At 48.6% G+C, this 22667-nt stretch overlaps 1 protein-coding gene across 5 annotated transcripts in view; it reads right to left on the bottom strand.

Annotated features, from left to right (window-relative positions):
- LOC142572856 (phospholipid-transporting ATPase ABCA3-like) overlaps positions 1–22667 on the bottom strand; it is a 111249-nt gene that overhangs the window by 85097 nt on the left and 3485 nt on the right. For 4 of the 5 annotated variants that reach the window (XM_075682260.1, XM_075682261.1, XM_075682262.1 and 1 more), the window contains exons 2-4: positions 9363–9669; positions 8640–8888; positions 237–425 (exon numbers count right to left, since the gene is read on the bottom strand). In XM_075682260.1, coding sequence (XP_075538375.1) covers positions 237–425; positions 8640–8888; positions 9363–9669 — 745 coding nt within the window. Of the gene's footprint in view, positions 1–236; positions 426–8639; positions 8889–9362; positions 9670–22667 lie in introns of those variants that run through there. The other variant, XM_075682264.1, reaches the window with a different exon arrangement.

The raw sequence follows: 22667 nt of genomic DNA, 5'->3' as shown, positions 1-22667 counted from the left end.
ACCCGTACTGCTTGATGTTGTAACGGAGGTAATGAACTTTTCAAACTCCGACATCGCTTTAGGCGTCTCTGCAAGATCTCTTTATCCGCTTCCTTTGCAACTCCCGCCAGTTCGAAGCACGCATTCAGAAACATGACATTTGGCATGACTGAGCTGTACCCCAAGTTCTAGCTTGACCTGCGAAATGTCTGTCCTCGAGTCTTAAGGAGCGAGGAAACGGGAAACGCAGCGCTCACCAAACTTCTCGAAGCGCTCCAGCACGCGGAAGCTCCAGTGCAGGCTCATGCCGGGAAAGACGCAGGTGGCGAGTTTGTGCCGGCGCCTGATGAAGTGGTAGCCCTGGCCTCCGTCGTTCTCCAGAAGTAGGAACGGCATGACACAGCTGAACGTCCAGTACACCATGGCGCCGGCCACGGCACTGTGGGCTGCGCGACGGCGTAAACGTTGTTCGCCACGTCCACTGGTAAGCTGTTTATGTGCTCTTAACTGTCAACTCAGCTGAGTACGTAAGTTGACCGCTGAGTGCAATCAGTTGTCAACTGAGTATGCTCGCGACTCCATTGCTACAGCAGGAAAGGCACGTTAGGTTGCCCGTCTTTGTCTTTCTGCGCAGCGAAAACGTCAGACGTGTTTGCACGACCGCAGCCACTGGCCCGCCTGCATAATTGCGGGTGACCTCGTCCTTCTCTGGTTTTCGTCTCGGTGCGTTGACCTTTCGGAGAAGCTGCTGTCGAGATACTCCGATCCTAACCGCATCCTGCCACGAGCGACCAATTTTACTTACTTACGCCCACCTTTCGCCCACCAGCTTCTAGCGAGCGTCGGGTCGACACTTTCGAGACTGGATGCCAATGTCACGATACTGCGGGCATTACGAGGACGACGACGTTGCTCCTCGTGGGGAAGATGATGGCGGGAAGCTTTAAGTGTATGGATTATCCGCCAACTTGCTTGTTTTGCTGTCCTCTGTAAATAGCTTGTAAATATATTTTCATCTGTATTTACACCCGTAACAATGTGATTATACATGCAGTAGACTGCGCTAATGGCCAATACGTCCCGCTAACAGCGCTAGATGAAAGTAGCTTCCGCATGCCCGGGAACGGCTCCCCATCACGCCTACGCTATACAGGCAGGACCGTTCGAACAGACCGTGAAAGTATGCGCTAACCGAAAATCAACATTAATTATGCCTATTTTCGGTTAACGCATATTACTCACAGAGAATTTCTAGGCAAAGTGGTGCTGTCTGCGAAGTATGCAGGCGCGTAAAAAAAGTTGAATCTTCCGCGTCACCGAATAATTGCTGTCAGTATTAAGGCGCGAAAAAAAAACAAAGACAAAGAGACACATAAACAGGACGGGCGTCATGTGTGTCTCTTCGTGTCCGTTTGTATGGGCAACTAGCTCAAAGGAAAGCTATGCTACGGGATGATGTTGCGCAGTATGTTGAAGAATTAGGACACTACAATTAGTCTTCTCATTACGGGAAGTATAATAAAAAATGTTACAATCAATAATTTGTGCCTTTGCCAATGTTCTGAGCTGCAGGTGTCAATGCACCATTCTGACATTGACGATCCATGTCATGGAGTTTGTGAAAGACGTGGTTTTATAAGCAGGGTAGAGCTGTACTTGCACTGTGTCGGGGACGTAATATATACACTCTTTCGGAAGTGTCGTCGAACGACCTTTTGTTCGAACGACCTTTTGTGCGACCACACTTTTTGTTCGAACAACCTTTTGTTCGACCACATCTAGTCACTTCAAACCTCCATCTCACTCCGAACTTTTCTCTCTTTTTGAAAGTGCTGGAGTGTCACTTGTTACAACTCCGAACGCGTGTCACCCATGTGCTCCCCGCACTATATATATAATGAGTTTTCGGCAAATTAATATTCGCTGTAATTACTGTTCTCTGGAAGCATTCATCGTGTAAATCACAGTTGTGCACAGTCTTGCACGTAAGAAAATGCAGGCTTGGCCGACAGAATATAATAAAGCAAATGCTTTAGGGCCAGTAGTGTAAATGTGTGGAAATCAAAATTCGGAACTCTGCAACTGTACCACCTAACTCATTGCTTTGGCTAGCATTCATGGACTGTTCGTACGGAAGGTTTGAGCTTCACAGGGCGACTGCAACGATAGGTTGGACCACGTGTAGTGACACATGTGCGTATGCGTCGTGTCCTTCTCCAGTCCGTGTTTCGTTTGAGCTATTTACTTGGAATAGGTCACAACGAAAAAGACCGAATCCCTGTCATTGCCTAGTTTAATATAGCGATACTACAAGAACAATCTGCCTGCAAAACGTTTGTGGTCCTGAAAGACCCTCTGAATGCAGTAAGAAAACGTTGCAGACGAGGCTCCTGTGAACATGTGAGCCAAATACTATGGCACTTCAGGCTGCAGGGAACTTGCAAACTTCTGTCAAAAAGAGTAAAAGAAAATCGCTAGCTATCTCGCTCGTAGTGTCGTCAGCAACTTTTCTCGCGAGCAGGCATCCGGGTCCCACAAGTAATGGCAGATTTCATGATCACGAAGACGTTTTCAGTGATACCATTATTGAAATTTTGTATTATAAGAAACATATAAAACTCTGCGATCACAAAAACAAAAAAAAAGACCAAGTAGTCATCTGTGCACTTCCGGGCTGCACACAACAGCTGCGCGTGGCCGCAGTGTTCGGCTCAGCGTGCTGCATCGCGTATAGGTACCGCGCCCGCCACGGGATGCCACGGCGAGCCCTCTGCTTGGCGAGGCGGTCTCAGAGCGGCGCCCTCTGATTGGTCTCTAATTTGACCTAGATCCAGAGGCGGGGTCTGCCGACGCGAGGAATCCCGAATACCAATCTCGCGTAGTGAAGCGCCTGCCTGAATCGGAAGTAGCACCGTAATTAAAGAAAAACCAAAACGAAAGTACCCAACATTCAGCTGGGGCCTTACTTCCTTGCTGTCCCCTTCGTGTAGCTTTCCAGCGGGCCAGTGGGACGATATGAGAGACAAAGCCGCGCCTCAGTGCGGTAACTGCCTCCAACTCCGCTTAATGGGTACGAGGACCACCAATGGAGACGCCAGCGCTGCGATCGTGCTTGCGTCGAAGTGGGAGCGCGTAGCATCGCTTCGTCGTGGCGAGAGAGCGCGCGGCGGGAAGTTTACTTTATTTCGATTGTCCATTGCTCATAAACGGTGTCCCTTGTCGTTAAATATAACTGGCTGACGTACTAGAACCGAGAAAAGTTGCTCGATTCCATCTAAACGCTTTGTAAGACGTTGGTCGCGGAACATATACAGCCAAGGCGGGATTTGTACTCGTTTTGGTCGGAATGTTCGTTTAGAATACAGCGACAGTAGCAAGTCTATGCAAAAGTAAACTCATCCAATATATATCGACAACCATAATGGGTGGAGATAGCTCCCATGTATCTTGTTATCTATAATTACGTTACCTTGTTGTCAAGGGTTCTCGGAGTTCGAGACGCGGCCGGGAGTTGACAAAGTTTTTCGTAGTAAAAAATAAAGCATTTGACTCGTCTCTGCCTTTCTTTTTCTAGTCAGCACCACAAAAAGACGACATCGATTACCACATGATACAAACATAAATTTGCGTAAACGTTACACTACAAAACAATATTCTAACCGCTCCCATTGCAGATGGTCAAATTTTTTCAGGAATGCCTCACGACCACGTGCCTCATAATCGGATGATGGTTTTTGGCACGTAAAACCCTTGAACCTTTTTTTGTCCTTTATTACTGAAGTGTGAGAATATCTACCTTTCGTGTCAGCATTACAGAGTAACCGGATGGTCTGTGCACTGCAAACAACCCTCAGAGGGTCATGGCTCTCCACATCACACGTAGATCAACATGGCGGCAGCTGCCGATGGAGAAAGCTTTGAGCGTTTAATTTTAGAATGATTATAGTTCGTAGAGCTCTGAAGATTGTGCATTATGTGAAAGATACCTGTATTTTTTGCTGGAATAAAAAACGATATGGCTGGGCATGCGATGGCCCCTTTAAAGGCTCTGTTGTAGTAACCGAACCACTCGATTAAACCAACTGAAAGGCCAATTGTCGGTGGAAGCGCCCATCAACAGAACCTAAAGTGATCCGCAAATAATATAGACTTGCCTTCTCATTCGCCCTTTTAGCAAAGAGCCGCAATAGTGATTTCGCCTGCAGCTAGAAATCCCTTTCTTGATTTAGTGCCGTGTTCTTCGTAGCTGCATGGAAACCTTGCCGATGTCCAACTCATCACAGCCGAGGCTTGCGCTCAGTGCAGGAGGTCTCGCTTTTGCTCTAACGAGTCAGCTCCAACGAGCCAGTCAGCTTGAGCGAATTATTGAGAGCTTCAGTCTGAACCCTAAATTTATATTATGCCTAGTGCGCGCTTTGTAGAAGAGCGAACCTGCGGTCATTGATAAATGGAAGCGTGCTCATATACATGGCGTTCAAAGGTAGGCTTTCCGGGTGCTGAAAAAATGTGAAGAGGAGTACACGGAAGGCATTTTTCTACCTAGGTTATGCGGCCAGGCGATCGCAAACTTTGAGGATAATTGTCGTCATAATGTCAGTATTTAATTAAACTCGATAATTAACTTTTTATTTACTGCAGTTAGCATGTATGTTTACGTTGAAAACTCAGAGGCGGTGCCATTTGGTGACCATGCCATTTTGTACAATTTTAGTAACGCGCCTGTGTCCCGAGATTTGCACGTCTGAAATTTCAGCCCAAGCCGTCTAATTACGCATGCGCGACGGCGGCACCCGCTATGAGGCCCCTCCCTAGTGTGACACAGCTGTTGCGTATGACGCTCCGTCTGACAAGAATGCGGAGTCACAGGCGACGATGATTACTTTTCGTTCTTGGCCACCGTCTTCGGTCGTGGCCAGCGAAACCGAAGGATGACATTGCGCGGCGGCTTGGCCGAGTTCTTTTTTGAAGCAATGACTTGCAGAGTTGACGACAAAGCGCGGTGCCACCGTACGCGTACTGTCGAAGTAATCAAGTGCAGGATTACGATACTGGCTTTGGTTTTATTTATTTTTGCATTTCGGAGGCTCAAAGTCATGCAAGCTCTAAGCATGAAACAAAGGTAACAGCTGCCAGGCAGCACCTTAGTTGCCAGTGGTGTTCCGGAGACGCTGTACCTGTCCGAAGTGTGTGATTTGAGGGCTCTGTATTGCCTACGCCTGAAAAACTGCTGTAAAATAGAAGGACGACTGTGAACTGGTGCGCTATAACGTAAAGCTCTTCCAAACTTTTCTATTTCAATTGTGCAATTAGCCCTCCGCGATTGGTCACAAACTTTCTTGGACCACCCCCACTTAACCTCTCTGTCACTCGACGTCACGAAAACCGCGATAGCTCCCCATTTGATAAGGCGTGTACACACTAATTAGGCATGATTTCATCGAACAGAAGAAAAATAGTTATTTCTAATCCAACGCCTTTTTGTCATTAGCCACCTACTATTAGCCAAAAGTTTTCGGGCTGCACCCATTTCACCTGCCTGTCATGCGACGTCATAAAACCGCTAAATCTCCCTGCGTCAAAGTGACGTTTACGCGTTAAAGATGCATTAATATGCCCAACAAAACTGAATTTTCTTCTGAATAGCCGCAGGCATGCCCGTTTTGAAAGGAATAAAAGATGGCGGCCGCCGATCGATCAGGCACAGGCTACTCGCACCTGCCGGATAGCATGGGTTTATTTGCGTATAATAAAACTTCTTGCGTGGCCGTGTAACGTTTTCGAGCACTTTCGACACGTTTACGACTTTGTTCTGCCAACTCTTCTTTTCTGACGATCCATTTTAGCGTCATTCTTAAGCTTCCGTTGCATGCCGCCGCGATTTTTGACCAGCCATCGCAAGCTAAGTAAGGGAAAGCAGGCCAATCGCAGACGCCGGCACCACCCTCTCCATCCAGTTATCGATTTTCAGTGCAGTGGCACAGCCCCATCAAATCCCTTTCCACTTGAGCGTGCTCCTCACCTCTTGTCAGCCAATTAGATAAGACAAGCTGCTCGGTGTATGCAATGTTATTCGTTTTTCAAGCAAACAAAAGTGACCTCCTATGACCGAGGAGAGTGTTTGATAGGTCTTTTCAGACAACCCTGCGGGTCACCGCCCGATGCTTGTGTCGGCGGTTACGCAAATTTGACGTCAGGAGATTGGAATAACATATTGGAATAGTTATACGCTATAGAGTCGCTGGTGGGAGTAATGCACTTCATTCGTGTATGCCTGACGATTTTTTTTTTATTCTTCGCGGTTTTCCGAAAGTGCCGAACGGATCAGGCATCGCCTTGCAAGCGCATCCAGTGAACCCCTGAGCTTCCATTATGTGCCTTTGCCTTTGCCACTGATTGCTTCTACTAAGCTGGGCCGTTGGAAGAAGCAAGTCCTGAGTTGGGACCTCTTCATTGAAAAATGGCTGCTTCGTGTGGTTCGAGCTACTATTCTACGGCAGAAAAAAATTGATGTAGTGCTATAAATGGCAGAGATGAACGGCAATGCCTCGTTAGCAATGTGTCTGTACGCGTCTCACCATCCGGATAGGCGAGAACCAAGCAAAGCAACATTTGTTAGCATTTTCAGACATTTTCACACAACAGGCTCAGTTCACTAAAAAAGACAGCCCAAGAAGAGCATCATTGCTGAGGACTTTGAAATTGACGTCCTTGCTTGAGTGCATGCAATGCCAAATGTAAGCATCAGAGAGATTTCTAAACAATGCGGGAAAAGCGTGGGAACAGTGCACAACGTTCCAAAAAAGCATGAACTTCATCCATACCATGTTAGTCTTCATCAGGACCTAAGTGAGGGAGATTTTGAGAAACAGGCAGACTTTTGTAATTGGGTCCTAACGAAAATTTACCAAGACAATGATTTCGTGCAAGGAGTGATTTGGACTGATGAGCCCCGATTTTGCAGGAACGGCACAGTGAACATTCACAATGCTCACTACAGGTTGCAAGGAAATCCTCACTGACTGCCGCAACACAACCACCAAATTCCCTGGGGTCTAAATGTATGAAATGGCATACTTGGGGACGGGATCATTGGCCATCACTTCTTCGAAGGGAACCTTGATGGAAAGAATTATGCGCACGAAATTCTTGCTGGTGTCGTCGACAAATTTGCCTCGAGTCTCCATCTTAACGAACTGCGGCAAGTTTGGTTGTAGTATGACAGGGCGCCACCACATTTCTCCTCCACTGCAAAGAACTCGTTAAACTAACTTTCCACGGCAGTGGATTGGACGCGAAGGAGGGATGTCTTGGCCCCCGAGATTCCCTGATCTCTCTCCACTGGACTTCGTTTTGTGGGGCTACATGAAAGATCGCGTTTACCCAGTTGAGCCCACCGATGTCAACGACATGAAGATGAGAATAGTTACCGCCTGTAGAAGCTTCGACTAGGAACTGCTGCGCAGAGTTCTGGACTCGACGCGAGAGCGGTTCATGTGGTGCGTTGCGGCGGAAGGCAAGCATTTCGAACATATTTATACCGTTGGTTTCTTGGCGATTGTAATAATTCTAAGTTGAATAAGATTTTATATCACTCGAAACTAATATTGTGTAAACAATGGTATATTCGAAGCAAATCTCTAAAATGTTTGTACGTTTTGTTTGTATGTGGGACATAAATTTACACTGTACTTGTTTTTTTTCTTCTTGTAGTTGTTATTCTTTTAGTCCCACTTCTTCCGAAGTAATGCCGGAATCCGAGCTGTGTGTAACTAAATAAATATGAATTTGACTGCGTTGGTAGAATTTCATGCTATGGCATGAGGACTGGTAGATGCGTTCTAAGTTTAAAAAGGTGACATAGAGAATACGGGACCTTACCACGCGTTTACTAAACGCTGACTATCCAGGGTGGTAAATTCTTTTTACACATGTGCAAGGCGCCCTGGAAACTGAAGCGATTAATAATTTGCTGTATGGCAGCTGACGCTGTCGCTTTATGTTGCGAGATGGCATTAATTTCGATCATTCTGCAAACAAACCTTCCATTATAATAAAAAAAAAGCAGGACAGTATTGCTGCACCTCAGAGCATAAGAAGTCTTAAGCGACACGGCGTCTTGTCACCCACTCTACTAGCAATTGCTCAAAGAAACAGCGCTCGTCTCACGTCACCCACACAGTCATTCTTCGGTTTCGCTGGCCAAGAATGGCGACGCTGGCCGAGAACGAAAAGTAATTACCTTCGCACATCACCCCACATTCTTGTCAGGCGAAGCGCCATACGCAACAGCTGCGTCACACTAGGGAGGCGCCTCGCATTCGTAATTAGACGGCTTGGGCTGAAATTTCAGACGAGCATATCTCAGGACACAGGCGCATTACTAAAATTCTACAAAATGGTATAGTCACCAACTGGCACCGCCTCTGAGTTTTCAACATAAACATACATGCTAACTGCAGTAAATAAAAAGGTAATTATTGAATTTAATTAAATGCTGACATTCCGACGACAATTACCCTCACAGTTTGCGACCGCCAGCCGATAACCTAGGCAGAAAATGGCCTCTGTGTACTCCTGTTCGCATTTTTTTTAAGCCCTGAAAGTCTAACTTTGAACACCCTGTATAGCTGCAGCTGCAGGCATACACTGCGTTAACTCACGACTCTTGAAGAACATGGACAGTAGCGTGGCGTGCATAGTGCATGAGCTTCCGAAGCACAGCAGGATGAAAAACACGATCATGGGGTCGCTGTACTGGATGAAGGAGCGCCCTTCCTCGTTCCTCTTGACGCACACGAACAGCATCATGAGCGTCGCTATGATGACGTGAAAGAAGGCCGCGCTCAGGTAGTGGCTGGACCAGTACACCCAGTCACCTATGCCGACCAGCCGGAGCATCTCTTTCATGCCTGCGAGATGGCGATTGCGTCGATGAGGATGATGATAATGAGGATATCACGTCTCTCCAGTGACTTCTCTATCACAACTCTAAATTATCTACCACGTACCTCGACTATCGATTCTCTCCAATACTGCCCCTCCTCCCTTTCCCCTTGTGAAAATCAGACGACGAAAGTTAGGTGGGCGGATCAGATTAAGAAGTTTGCAGGGACAACATGGCCACAACTAGTACGTGACTGGGGTAGTAGTATGGGAGAGGCCTTTGCCCTGCAGTGGGCGTAACCAGGCTGATGATGATGGTGATGATGATTCAGAGTGCGTCGTAGCGAAACTTTAAGCAGTACGAGACCGCCACGTTCAGCACATAGTCTTTCGCTATGCGTTTTGTAATGGCTCCTGCTTTTGCCTAGTGTTGCGCCTCAAACAACGGGAGCACGGTACCGCAGAAGACTCGCTCCGATATTCAGTAAACTCGGTTATACCTGTGACCTTCTCTTCGCTGAGCATGGCAACGAAGAAAGCGAAGGGGATCAGCATGCCGACACAGAACCGGGTGAGCACCAGCGCGTAGTTCTGCGTGTCCTTGTACTGGATGTAGCTCGGGTAAGGGAAGCGCTGCAGAACCACGGGCTGCAGCAAGTGCCCGGAATGGTTGTACGGAGACACCATCATTTCCAGGTGCAGCTGCTGAAGCGTCCCAATGATAGGGAGCAAGGTGTTCATCTCTGGGAAGCGCTCCTCGGCTGATGGTCCCTCCGGCTGAGACAGGATCCGCTGGGGGTAGTGGACCTGTAGAGACCATGACACGGTGTAAGGTGCGATCCGCGCCATCCGGTTGTCTTAATGTCAATTAGAATATTGGCTATCCCCGTTCGCTCTCTGTTCCACACCGCTCTCTTAAAGGGAAGCTGAAAGGTTTTCCAGAAAAAATGAGTGAACATCTGTTCATAATGGTTTTCAACCCTCCAAATTCGAATATCGTATCGAAATTGAGCGAAAGAAAGCGCAAATATATTTTATTTCGACGAAAAGTGCAGCAGCGGACACGCCCAGCTCGCGCGTCTCGTTTCCGCCTGTGATTGGTCGGTGCGCCTCGTGACGTCAACTCTGCCGCTGCCGACCGATGCCGCTACACATGAAGCGCGGTGCCAAGTAGTTTGGTGCTGTTTTTCTGAGACGGTAATGGAAAATTTAGAGGGACTGCGTTTTTCTGAGGAGTTCGGCGTTACTCCCTACATGTACGAGCCGATTGCGAAGAGCCGGCCTCTCGAAGAAGCAAACGATGCTGGTGCGAGCAGTGCTTTCGACGCGAACGAAAGCAAAGTCTTGGGATCTCCTCGTGTTGGAAATGCTCTTTGGTGAGTATGTTTCTTGCAAAGCGATCTAGTGATCTCGCCGATCTTTCGCCGATCTAGTGAGCTCGTTTCCGGTCAAACAACTCTAGTGTTGTGTTCCTGCATGCCTCCTCGTGGAACGTAAGCGGGGATGCGATCGTCGGCATTTGTGCGCTGTCCAAAGCTGTCGGCAATCTACAAAGACGGTTTAAACGCGTGAAAAGCTTCCCGGTTCATGCAGTACGTGTAGTGACCTTCATCTGTTGACTACCACTCACGTTGACTACCGCTCACGTTAATTACCACTCACGTTGACTACCACGCACGTTGACTACCACTCTACATGCACGCAGACGCACCAACAAAGGAATGCAGGATCGATCGAAGCAGATTACGATGGCACGCACGCAGAAACAAGCGCGGTCAGGCACGGTCGCGGACGCTGCGAAGGAACGAAGCAGAGTTGACGTCACAACACCGCGGTTTCCGGTCTCCGCTCCACTCGCTCACTCAAAGGGGGGCGGAGCTACAGCGCAATTTCAACCGACGATTACGTCGCTCCTAATTGAAAAAAAAAAAACCCAAATTTTACCTACATGGTTTATAAGGTTCCCGCATCCGTATATGAGCGTCTTATTGAATTCGACAGACTCTTCAGCTTCCCTTTAAGGTTACGCCTAACATTTTAGTTCCATTGGTCTTTGAGCTAATCGTGTCAAGACATAAAATTCAACGTTTGGCACGCTTCCAGTTTCACTGGCCTATCTACATTCGATTGGGCGTATACCTCACGGGCGGCAGAAAAAGGAGTCGCGTGGTCAAACTGTCGGTGCCTTCTCTCATTTGGTTATTGCTCCACTCAGTGCATTACATGCGCAAGTTACAGAAATAATGTTATCGTTCAATTTATTCTGAAGAAAGGGAAGGGTTGGCGTTAGAGAACGCACCACGTCTGCACTGTTCGCATCCGACTGCAAATGGACGGATAACGTCCGAAAGAGGAGACCCGCCCATAAAGCACACTAGAAAAGATGGCAAGTGGTTTGCGCCGAGTGTGTATATAGATAGCGCGAGGTACATGGGAATTGCGATATTGCGATATTGCGTCGATAACAAAAAATTCGCTGAAGGCTTAGCTTGGTTAAGCCTGGAAGATTGCGAAGCAATACCCTTGGCTGCGCCTTGGTTCGGCTGATGGTCTGGACATGGTTGCCCTTTGTTAAACTTATGGCTATACATCATCCGACATAGCGCAAGGTAGCGCGCCGACCACTGCGAGGAGCCGTGCTGTAGCCCCATTTATCTTCCTAGCGTGACGTCACACCAGCGAGCGCCCTCTCTCGGTAGCATCGCAGCAGCGGCGCGCAAGGCTTCGCCTCCACCATCGATGCCGCGAGCTGGGGCCCCGTCTCTCGGTTTGGCGTGACGTCACATGGTCACGTGACGCGCAGCTGTGTAAGGAGGCGCCACGACCGCAGATGGGCCGAAAGTGCGAGCAGTATTGCCAGTATTGCTTTCGCAATAAAAAGCGGCGCTGGCGCGTAACATTGCCCAGTCTTCTGTGTTTGAAACGAGGAAGCGGCATGACAAGGCGCGCTCGTGTTGACGTACGTGGATTTATCTCGGCAGTTTATTAGAGAGATATAGCTCAGCGGGTTTACGTGGTTTACGGGCCAGCGGGCCGAGCGGGCGAGCAGAGACGCCACTGCGCATGTGCGGTACGCTGCGGCTGCCAGGGTTGTTAGGAAGTGGGCCGCTCGCTGGCTGGTATCCTCTCCCCAGGGGAGAGCAAGAAACATGGCGAGCACCTGCAAGAACAGCGGCAGGTCGTCGGCCTCGTCTTGAATCTGGCGCGCTTCCAGATGAAAAAGCTTCAGAGCTGTTTCACCACTGCAGAGGACATCTGTATCCTGCGAGAGGTTTCGGCAACAAAGCCGTTTGGCGACGATTTGAAGTGGATGACTGCGATCGAGGACCTGAAGCGAGCATACTGATCTTTTCACAGTAGCTCCAACCTTGTTCGACAGGTGGCGCAACAAAACGCTCCGCTCTACTCCGCTCTAGGGTGTCTCGATGTCAGCGCCGCCTCCCGCCCTACAGGGTGGTCACACAGGTCACACCCTGTGAGCAGGACCGCGCGGCTGTTGGAGCTGTTGAAGCGGTCGTACGTGTGCGTGCATAATTCAGCGCGGCGCTTTAGTTTTGCGTGGTGTTTGTAATTTCCACGGTGCTGCAGACGTCTTCGCTAAGTTCACTTTTCGGGCTCCTGACATAAGATGAAAAGTGCGTGACAGTTTTGTAGTTAAAAACGCTCCGTCATTCCCATTTGCTATACACATCTGTGCCTCAGCTGAACGAAAGAACGACAGCTATGACTTGATTTTCCCGAGAACTCAGGAAAAAGTTTGCAAGCACACCGTTCTACTAAGCCATCATGCTTAAATGCGTGTCTTCGTGTGAAATTCTCTTCAGGAAATTTTCCGAAGCACTAGGCATTTGCCGTCGCAGTCATTTAATCAAGTCGATGACAAGTGTGCTCGGACACTATGTTCAATTTCGGACAACCACATGCACTGAGCATCAAAATGCTATGAAAATTTCCTCGGGGAGTTCTGTCGTGCTACGGCCCACCATTTACACTTGTGCTCATTGTCCCATTCAGATGTAACGAGGGGGATGGAATATGGAAATAAAACCGCCGTAAGTGTAATCTTTGACCCATCGGTGTTCGTAGGAATCATGTTACATGAGCTTTGTTTTGTCAACGCTGTCACGTTTATGTGTTTGGCCTCCTGTGCATTCGGGAAAGTGAAGGTGTTGGTGACTTGCCTTGAAACACGTCTCAGTTATTTCGAGTTGGTCTTTCTCTAGTTTTACTCAAGTGACAGCTATATATTTTGTCAGTAAACTTTCCTTTTCGTTTAGTGAGATGTATCGCTATTTGCTGCTCTTCCTCACATTTTGCTGTACTCATCTATGGGTTGTTGCATAACATAACGTAAGAAAAATCGTGTTTTTCAGCAGAACGTTTAGGCATTATACTTACACAAGCAGGAAATATTATACTATACCACAGGCGCGAAAGTATTCACAAGCCGAACGCATGGACTTATGCTTTAAGCTAGATGTCTGCAACGACGGCGTTCATTTATCAGTGTTTATAAATGCCGTGCGAATGAAATCGCGTGCCTTGCTTTTCACTTAGAAAAATTATAAATTCTGGGGTTTTACGTGTCAGAACTACGATATGATTATTGAGCACTGTGGGGAACTTCTAAATCATTTTGATCAGCAGGGGCTCTTTAACGTGCACCTAAATCTGCGCACACAAGCGTTTTTGCATTTTGCCCTCATTGAATTTCGGCAGCTGCGGCCGTGATCGAAACCGCTACCAAGCTTGTTTTCTTGCACATTGCTAATGTTATGCTTTCGGCTATGTGTTCTTTACCATTATTACCTTTCACGAGCACGATTTGTATCTCCATAACTACAGTACCTTGAGTTATTGGCAACGCTGCCGTATTTATTCCCCTCGTTTAGTCCTACATCTTTTCATGGCATTACTCAGCTATAGTTTAGGCGAAGTTGCGTCAAGTATTCTGAACGATAACCTTTAAGTATACATCATATGTGTTAACGTTGCTTTAATAATAATAATATTTTGGGGCTTTACGTGCCAAAACCACTTTCTGATTATGAGGCACGCCGTAGTGGAGGACTCCGGAAATTTTGACCACCTGGGGTTCTTTAACGTGCACCTAAATCTAAGCACACGGGTGTTTTCGCATTTCGCCCCCATCGAAATGCGGCCGCCGTGGCCGGGATTCGATCCCGCGACCTCGTGCTCAGCAGCCCAACACCATAGCCACTGAGCAACCACGGCGGGTGACGTTGCTTTCGAAACAGACTTGTGAACGTAAGCGAAAGTGCGACAGAAACGACTAGTCATCTACTGGGCTCGAAACTACTTCTTGTAGTGCTTTAGTCTAAGTGGCTCCATCTGTATTTAAGGTGACATGTAAATACGAGTATTGTAATGTTCTTAAGCGTTCAAAGTGCGAAAATTACATTTTTGCTCTATCAGCGAGCGAACAACAAAAATTCCAGCTGTCCCTCATAGCGTGCATTTACGTGTTCCGACACAATATGGCGGCACAAGCGGACGTGTCACCACCCTGTACGGAGAAGCCTCACCCTGTACGCTCGACCGTAAACCACCCTGTACGCTCAACTGAGCAAGAGATCGCTGAGCTAACACTCTTCCTTTCGTGCAACACTGCGCTGCCATCTATGCTCACCCGTACACCTCTATTGTCTTCTTGTTCCAGGCGCTCCGCGCCATCTTTGTTGACTAACAACCATCGAGCAAACTCAGGCGAGCGCGAAAATCGAGGCATCCCGCATAGCAGCCTAGGGCGGGTTCTTACAAAAATATTTACGATAAATTTGTTCATTAGGGAAAATTTCAGCGAATCCTGATGCTAGGAATATATTTATCTAAAGCTGACGGCCAATGACAAAGAACACTTATGAACGAAGAGCTTTGTGAATTCGGCCCCAGATCCTATATACCCTCGCACGCCCGTTTAAGGCAAGCACACTTAATCTCGAACCCATTCGTGAGCTTTCGGGGCGGCGCGTGCTGGGCTGCTAACCTAATGACGGGACAGCTATCGACAAATCTATGGTGAGGGAAAATTGGCGGCAAGCACGCAAGCATGCGATAATATACCACTTCCGGCCTACGCTACGATGACGTGATCCGATACACGCGGAAGAGTTTGGTGGCCAAAATCACGCGCTTTGGCATATACTGTCAGGATTGGGGGCTCAATCCCATCGCTCGTGATCCGTTGTCAAGATTGGAGTCGGGCATGAATTAGAAGGTAGCTGGCCCATGCGTCGTCCAACTTATCCACGCTGAGGACGTTGATGAAGGGAAGGACTGCTTCTAATCGAGAACGAGGAATATGGGTTTATTTACAGTATTTATATCAGTCTAACATAACTGATTGAGAAAGTGCATCAGTCTAACATGACTGCTTGAGAGAGAGTGTCCTGAGGAGCCGCACAACAGCGGTTTTTAAACACTCGGTCCTCTCCCGATACAAGGTGATGCGAACGTTCGTTAGTCATCGCAAACTAGCCGCCTCTCTGCGGCACGGTTTACACACACACGCATACACACAGATGCGAAGGTCCGGAGCCGACGTCAGAGGGGCCCCGTAGAACTCGGAGCCGTTCCGGGTAGCGCGTTGTCTTGCGTCTTGGCCGATGCGTGGAAAGCAGCGCAAAACGGCGTTCCCGCGGCAATTCGCGCACCCTTAGCAGATCAGGTCCGCGTTGGGGAGTTTGGGAACAATGGTTGGCCTGCCGAACTCATTCCATACTCATGAGGCTAGAGGTTGGCGGCGGTTTCAGCACAAAGCCTGCTTCATCGAGCGCATCCTAGCTGAAGCGACCGAGAGTGGGGGACGCGCGTCTTGTTCCCCGACACAAAGTCGATTTAGTCACGCTGAGGCTAGAGGTTGGCGGCGATGCTCCCGAGATGTTGCTTCCACAGTCGCAACTGGGTGGCAAACTTGCACTGCAGCTGGCCGTTCTTAACAATACTGACAGCTTCGTGTATACGGGGAGAATTTTTTGTTGTTGTGTCATGTTTGCGTTCGCGGACCCGGGCGAGTTGTTGCGCAGTGGGGTGCGCAAGTCGCACGAAAAAAGTAGTGCGATGGGCGTTTTATTGCTATATTATATGGACACTTCAAGCGCATTTCCATCGTTGGCGTGGGCGTCGGCATCGCTGTCGCCGTGAGGTTCCGCATGTAGTACAATGGCGATAACACCGCCGCCGCGCGCCTGCGCTGTATGTATGTACGAGTGAAGGCTTGCCAGAGAAGCCGAGGAGCGCGGCTCTCGCCCGCGCGAGAGAGACGAAAGCGGGGAAAAAGCGCACCATATTGCGTCCTGCGCGAGTCACTCAACGATGCCAGGCACTAGGGGGGGGGGGGGAGGGGAAAGAGGTGCGGCGTACAACTCCGCCTGTAGCTGCGCATGTGTCGGCTGCGCGCGGTCACGCGGCCGCATCTCGAGAGCGATCTGCGTTGTGGGCACTCTAGGTGCGTCGGTGGGTCCTAGCTTTGTGCGTGCTGTTCGTTCTCGGCCAGTCGAACATTCCGTATCCATATGAGGACGTACTCCATTCCAGAGGTCACACAGCTGCGAGTGCTTGGCATGGTCACGCAGAACAACGGCAGACATACGGCGACCTTGAACAAACTCACCACCACAGTACATCACTTTATGCGCCTGATTGAGCAGATAGTCAATAGACACAATGGGATGAGAGAGCATGACTTGAGAAAGTTAGTGCAGGCCTTTGTCATAAGCAGAGTAGTATACTCGCTTCCATACCTACATCTCAACCGGGCGGAAACGGAAAATGTGGATGCCCTTATACGTCAAGCGTATAAGACAGCACTTAACCTCCCCAGGATGGATGGATGGATGGATGTTATGAGCGTCCCCTTTGGAACGGGGCGGTGGCTTGCGCCACCAAACTCTTGCTACTATGCTGCCTAATATCCTACCTTGGTTAATCAATGAGAAACAAAAAAAAAGACACTATGAACTACCACGTCCAAATTTTCTGATACCCTATTGCGAACTGTGCTTTTGTACGTCTCCGTCTTTTGTCGTTTCCCTACTTTTCTTCCACCAATCCTCCAATCGCCTCTTACTGATGTCTATTGCGGACCTGTTTGCTTTACCACTGCTCCCGCTGAACCCAAGGGCTTCAAGGAGGCCAGTGGTGCCTAAATCGACCGCTGGATAGACGTCTTCACATTCTAATAAAATATGCTCCGTCGTTTCCCTAGCTTTACCGCAGCAAGCACATGCTTCTTCTTCCTTCTTATATCTCGCTTTATAGGTGCGTGTTCTAAGGCATCCCGATCTCGCTTCGAAAAGTAATGAGCTTCCCTTTGAGTTATCATAAATGGTTTCTTTCCTAATTTCGTTTTTTCCCCTTAAGTAGTTACTCATGGCAGGTTTCTTTTCCATTGCCGCCACCCATGAGATTAATTCAGCCTCTCTGACTTTCCGCTTGACCTTCTTTGTTGCTGTGTTGCCCACCCCACAGGCCGCATACTTGCTGGTAAGCTTCCTAGTTCTTTTCCTCCACTGTGAATCAATGTTTTGCCTGTACAGATACCTGAACACTCTCCCAGCCCATTTACTTTCCTCCATATTCCTCAGCCGTTCTTCATACTCAATTTTACTGCGAGCTTCCCTCACTTCAAAACTAGTCCAGCCCATATCCCCTTGCACAGCTTCATTTGTAGTCTTCCCGTGAGCGCCCAATGCGAGGCGACCCACTGACCTTTGGTTCCCGTCGAGTCCTGATTGTACCCCTGATTTAAAGCAAACAACCGCATTTCCAAAAGTAAGTCCTGGAACCATTACCCCTTTCCACATACCTCGGAGGACCTCGTACCTATTGTATCCCCATAGCGCTCTGTGCTTCATTATGGCTGCATTTCTCTTCCCCTTGACTGTTATGGTTTTTTCCTGTGTTTCCATATATCCGTTGCCTTCGTTTATCCATATACCAAGGTATTTATATTCTGTTACCCGAGGTATTTCTTGGCCCTGTATCTCCACTGTCTGTTCACTGTTATCATTGAATACAATAACACCTGATTTTCTAACACTAAATTTCAAACCTAAATTGTTGGCTTCCTGTCCACAGATATTAGCCAGACGTTGCAAATCACTTTGCTTGTTTGCGAGCAACACAATGTCGTCCGCATAAAATAAACCTGGGAGTTGCTGCTCTATTACTGTACCTGCCTGTTTGTATGATAGATTAAACCCGATATTACTTCCTTCTAGCGCCCTCTCCATCCTCACCATGTACATCATAAACAGCAGCGGAGATAAAGGGCACCCCTGCCTCAGTCCCTTGTTGATATGAACTTTCTCCGCGCTCCTCCTCCCTTCCCATTCAACGCAAACAGTATTTTCTAGGTAAATCTCTCTGAAAAGCTGTATACAATCGTTACCTAAGCCTTCCCCTTCCAGAATATCCCACAAAATGCTGCGGTCTACGTTGTCGTATGCTCCTGTAATGTCCAAAAAGGCCACATACAACGGTCTGCTTTCCGCTTTTGATATTTCAATACACTGAGTAAGAACAAACAAGTTATCATCCAAACGCCTACCTATTCTAAAGCCATTCTGAAGCTCTCCCAAAATGCCATTATTTTCTGCCCATGCTTGAAGCTTTAATTTGATTGCCTGCATTGCTAGCCTGTATATTACCGATGTAATGGTCAACGGTCTATACGAGTGAATTCTGTCTTTCTCCCCCTTACCTTTATAAATTAAATTCATTCTACTTTGTCGCCAACTGTCTGGTATTCGTCTATCTTTTAAAGTTTTTTCAACTGCTTTCACGAGAGCTTCCTTACTTTTTGGTCCCAGTTCATTTATCAGCCTAACGGGAACCTCGTCTAGCCCTGTGGCTGTGCGCTTAGGAATTTTCTCTTCCGCTTTCTTCCAGTTTAAATTTGTAAGCACTAGCTCCTTTCCCCCTTGGGTCTCTTTCATGCTCTTTTTTTCTTCAAATACAACCTCGTCCTTGCCTTTGAAAGATTCGGCTGTTACTTTTTGGATGTAATTTATTGCTGCTTCTCCTTCCAGTCTGTTTTCATCTTCATCTAGGATATGTTGTTGTATTGTTGTTGACTTCCTGCCTAATGATTTTATGTGATTCCAAAATATTCTAGGTGCGGCCTTCTTTTTCTCACGTATTTCTGACAACCAACTTTCGCTTTCACCTTTTAATTTTGCTTGTACCAGTATTTGAACCATAGACTTTTTCTCCCGGTATATTTCCCATTTACTGGTTACTTCATCCTGTGGCAACTGCGCCTTCTTTGCCTGCCTGTGCTCTCGAGATGCTTTCTGTCGTTCGGCGATCGCTTCTCGTATCTCCTTGTTCCACCAGCTTTTCGGTTTCTTTTTTCCTTTCCAATGAACATGTTGTTTCTCTTTCCGTAATTCTGTCGTTACTACACTTAGAAGCTCACCATATTCCCACCCCTTACTTGGCGACTTGCCAATTTCTTCCTCCACTCTAGTGACTATATTCGCTATTTGTTCAGCGTTCAAATTTGGACTGGCCATTTTGCTTTCGTTGCTCTCTTTCCGAACTACATATCCCATTTTCAATATGATGCGTTTATGGTCACTCCCTATGCTGCTAAACCCTTCCTCATCGATGACCATTTCTCTCAACTTATCATGAATTCCTTCTGTCATCAGACAGTAATCAATGGTCGATTGCCGGTTTCCCACTTCCCACGTGATCTGTCCTTCACACTTAAGCCCTGTATTCACGATCACGAGGTTATGTTGCTCGCAAAGGTCTAGCATTGACTTCCCGTTATTGTCGGTATAGCCATCTAAATCCTGTATGTGGGCATTCATGTCACCTAATAGGATTATCTCAGCACCATTCCCGAAACCCCTAATATCAGCGCTTATGCATTCCACTAACTCTTTATTCTTCTCTGTGCAATTTATTCCGGTCCACAAATACGTAACTCCAAGCCAAGTTTCTTTCCCACTCATTGTACCTGCTAACCAAAGATGCTCTTGACATTGTGAATTTACTCTCTTCCATTTGGCTCCCTGATGGATGAGCATTCCGACTCCCCCTCCCTTTCTTTCCGACTTAGTTCTGTTGCACCCTTCCCATACATAATTTTTAATAACTGGCGGCTCTTCTGAGTCTCTAAGGTGCGTTTCTGTAACCGCATACACCCCTATTTGTTCTCTATGTAACTGCTCCTCAATCTCTGCCCACTTTTCCTTTCTTCTGCCGCCCTGCATGTTTATGTAGCCTATTGCATGGCGAGCTCTTGTTCTTGCTTTCCTCCTTTTTCTGTTATCGACGGCAATGCTCTTCTGATGTTCCCCTAGGGGACCTTCTTTATTACTACCTACTCTGACCTCCTGAGCGCCCGCGGGCCCCCTAAAAAAGCAACAGCGCGACCCCCAAGTCGCCAGCCCACTTCTCGTGCTAGCCTGTAATTGAAGTGGATCCCATCTCGTTTAAAACCACCACAACTTCTCACTTCCCTGTTTACTTCGACAACCTCGAAGCCTTTCTCTCGGCTCATTTTCCATATTGCCTCATTGGCAGCCATTACGGCTCTTTGTACGTGACTGTCACGCACAGGCACCTCCGGCACCGTGCACACCACGATCTGCACCTGAGGGGATAGCTCGCGCAAGTCGTCCACCCCCTTCGCCAAGCGCTGGGCTAGTCCTGGCCCTTTCCCGTTCAGGACGTCATTTAGCCCACCTGCTACTACGACAAGGTTGCGCACGTGGGCATTTTCCGTGAGCTTTTCTTTTGCTCGCTCCATGACAGAACCCAGTGTCTGTCCTGGAAATGTCCCTACCGCCACTCTTTTGTCGCCTTTCACCCTCTCTACAATTGCTTTTGAGCACCCAGCCATGTTTGAGTCGCCAGCGATAATCACCCTTTGACTCTCTCCTACCTCTCCCTGCTTCCCGGCTTCCTGTGGCTGCAGCGTCGCCTCACTCGGGGCGTGTTGCGCTGCTTCGCTATAGCTACGCCGATTCACCGGCGGCGAGCTGGCGACCGCTTGCTTTGGCTCCCTGCCTCCCACTTCGCCCTCGCTGTGGTGTCCTGACCCGACATTATCCGCTGCCCGAGTCTCAAGAGCGTCGAGCCGCCTTTGCAGTTCGGCGCTCCTTTCTTTCGCCTCCCCAAGCTCGGCCACAGTCCTCACCAACTGCGCGGCCTGGGCCGCCTCCACCTTGACGAAATTTTCAACCTTCGCCTGCAGTTCTATCCGCTTCTCCTGCTCCTCCCTCAGGTTTGCCTTAAGCTCTTCAAACTTAGCCGCCCAATTCTCTTCCAGTTTTTGGACGGCTTCCCTGACGCGCTCGCACGACCTGCACGTGAAGCTAGACCCCACCGCGTCTGCTAAATTCTGAAATTTAGTCTCGTCGAGGAAGCACCAGCGCAGGCACTCGTCGCACTGCACTTGCTCCCCGTCCCCCGCGGCCTTCATGTTTTTCGAGTTCATCGCTAGGCCTACGTCCCTAGGCCCAACGAGCAAGTTCGCCAAATCACTCACGCAAACCCGACCTCGACCGCTATCCCAAACAAAAACAAAGAATTATCACTCCCTACTCCATGTGAGAATCCGAAGAGCTAGCTGAAAGAACTACCCCCTAGGCCTAACGGGGGAGCCGCCAGACCTAGACAAAGCCGGTACGTTTCCTACTCCTACCAAAAATTCAAAATTTGCGCCCCTACTCCATGCAAAAGAAAACACTTCAAAACACTAGCTAATAAAGATAAAAGAGTACTTAGCTACGAACGAAGTCGCTGAAGCCTCGTCCACAGGAGCGTCCGCGAGCCACGACCGTTCCCAACGCGACCGTCCGCCCTCAAGGCACACGCCAAATGAGCGCCTCCTTTACATGGGGGTACATAACACATTCGATGAGCCCACGGAAGCCCATTGCACAGCTCAAATTGAGAGGCTGTCCTCTACCACCACAGGTCGGCACATCCTGGACAAACTAGGACTGATCCCGACTTCCAAGGCCCATCAGACATGTCCATTACCGTCGGACATACAAAACTGCATCACTATTCTCCCCCTGCGTAATAACATGCACTCCGTGCATCACGAGGCACGCAGGCAGACCAGGGCAAAAGCCCTCTACAAACAACACCAACACGACCACCTCACTTTGTGTGTCGACGCCGCTAGCTACCCACAGAAACCAGCCTATGCCGTAAGTGCAGTGTCACATCAACTTAGTTACATCACAGCTGCCACAATACAGGCGCGCACGTCCATAGAGGCGGAGGAGGCTGCCATAGCGCTGGCTATCTCAACCACCGCTGCCGAGGTTATCCTTAGCCACTCCAAAACTGCAATCCGCAACTACTCGAAAGGCCGAGTTCATGAGCCGGCACTGAAAATTCTCAATCATCAGACCCCCCTCAGACCAATTAAGCTCATCTGGGTGCTGGCGCACGCAGGCCATCCAGGCAATGAGATGGCCCATTCTATCGCTCGAGTAGCCGTCAACCGAGCCACGCCGTCCGATGACCTGGATAACGCCAGAGACCGATTGGTCGAATATCACGAGATAACCCTCCACTACCGCGAAATGCGGTTGAGATATCCTCCCCCAGATAAATCCTTAACAAAATTCCAACAAAGTACCTGGCGCCAACTTCAGGCACAAACTTTTCTTTCTCCAGCTTTTCTCGCCCTGGTTCATCCAGGTCTATATCGACAGGAATGTACACTCTGCGGCGCGCCTAGAGCCAACTTCCATCACATAATTTTCTTATGCCCTGGGCTCCAGCCACCCTCTGAGTGGCAACTCACCGAC

The sequence above is a fragment of the Dermacentor variabilis genome, chromosome 2, assembly GCF_050947875.1.
Source record: "Dermacentor variabilis isolate Ectoservices chromosome 2, ASM5094787v1, whole genome shotgun sequence".
NCBI classification, from domain to species: Eukaryota; Metazoa; Arthropoda; class Arachnida; order Ixodida; family Ixodidae; genus Dermacentor; species Dermacentor variabilis.
Note: the sequence above shows the minus strand (reverse complement) of the source record. Positions and strands in the feature narration are given on the sequence as shown.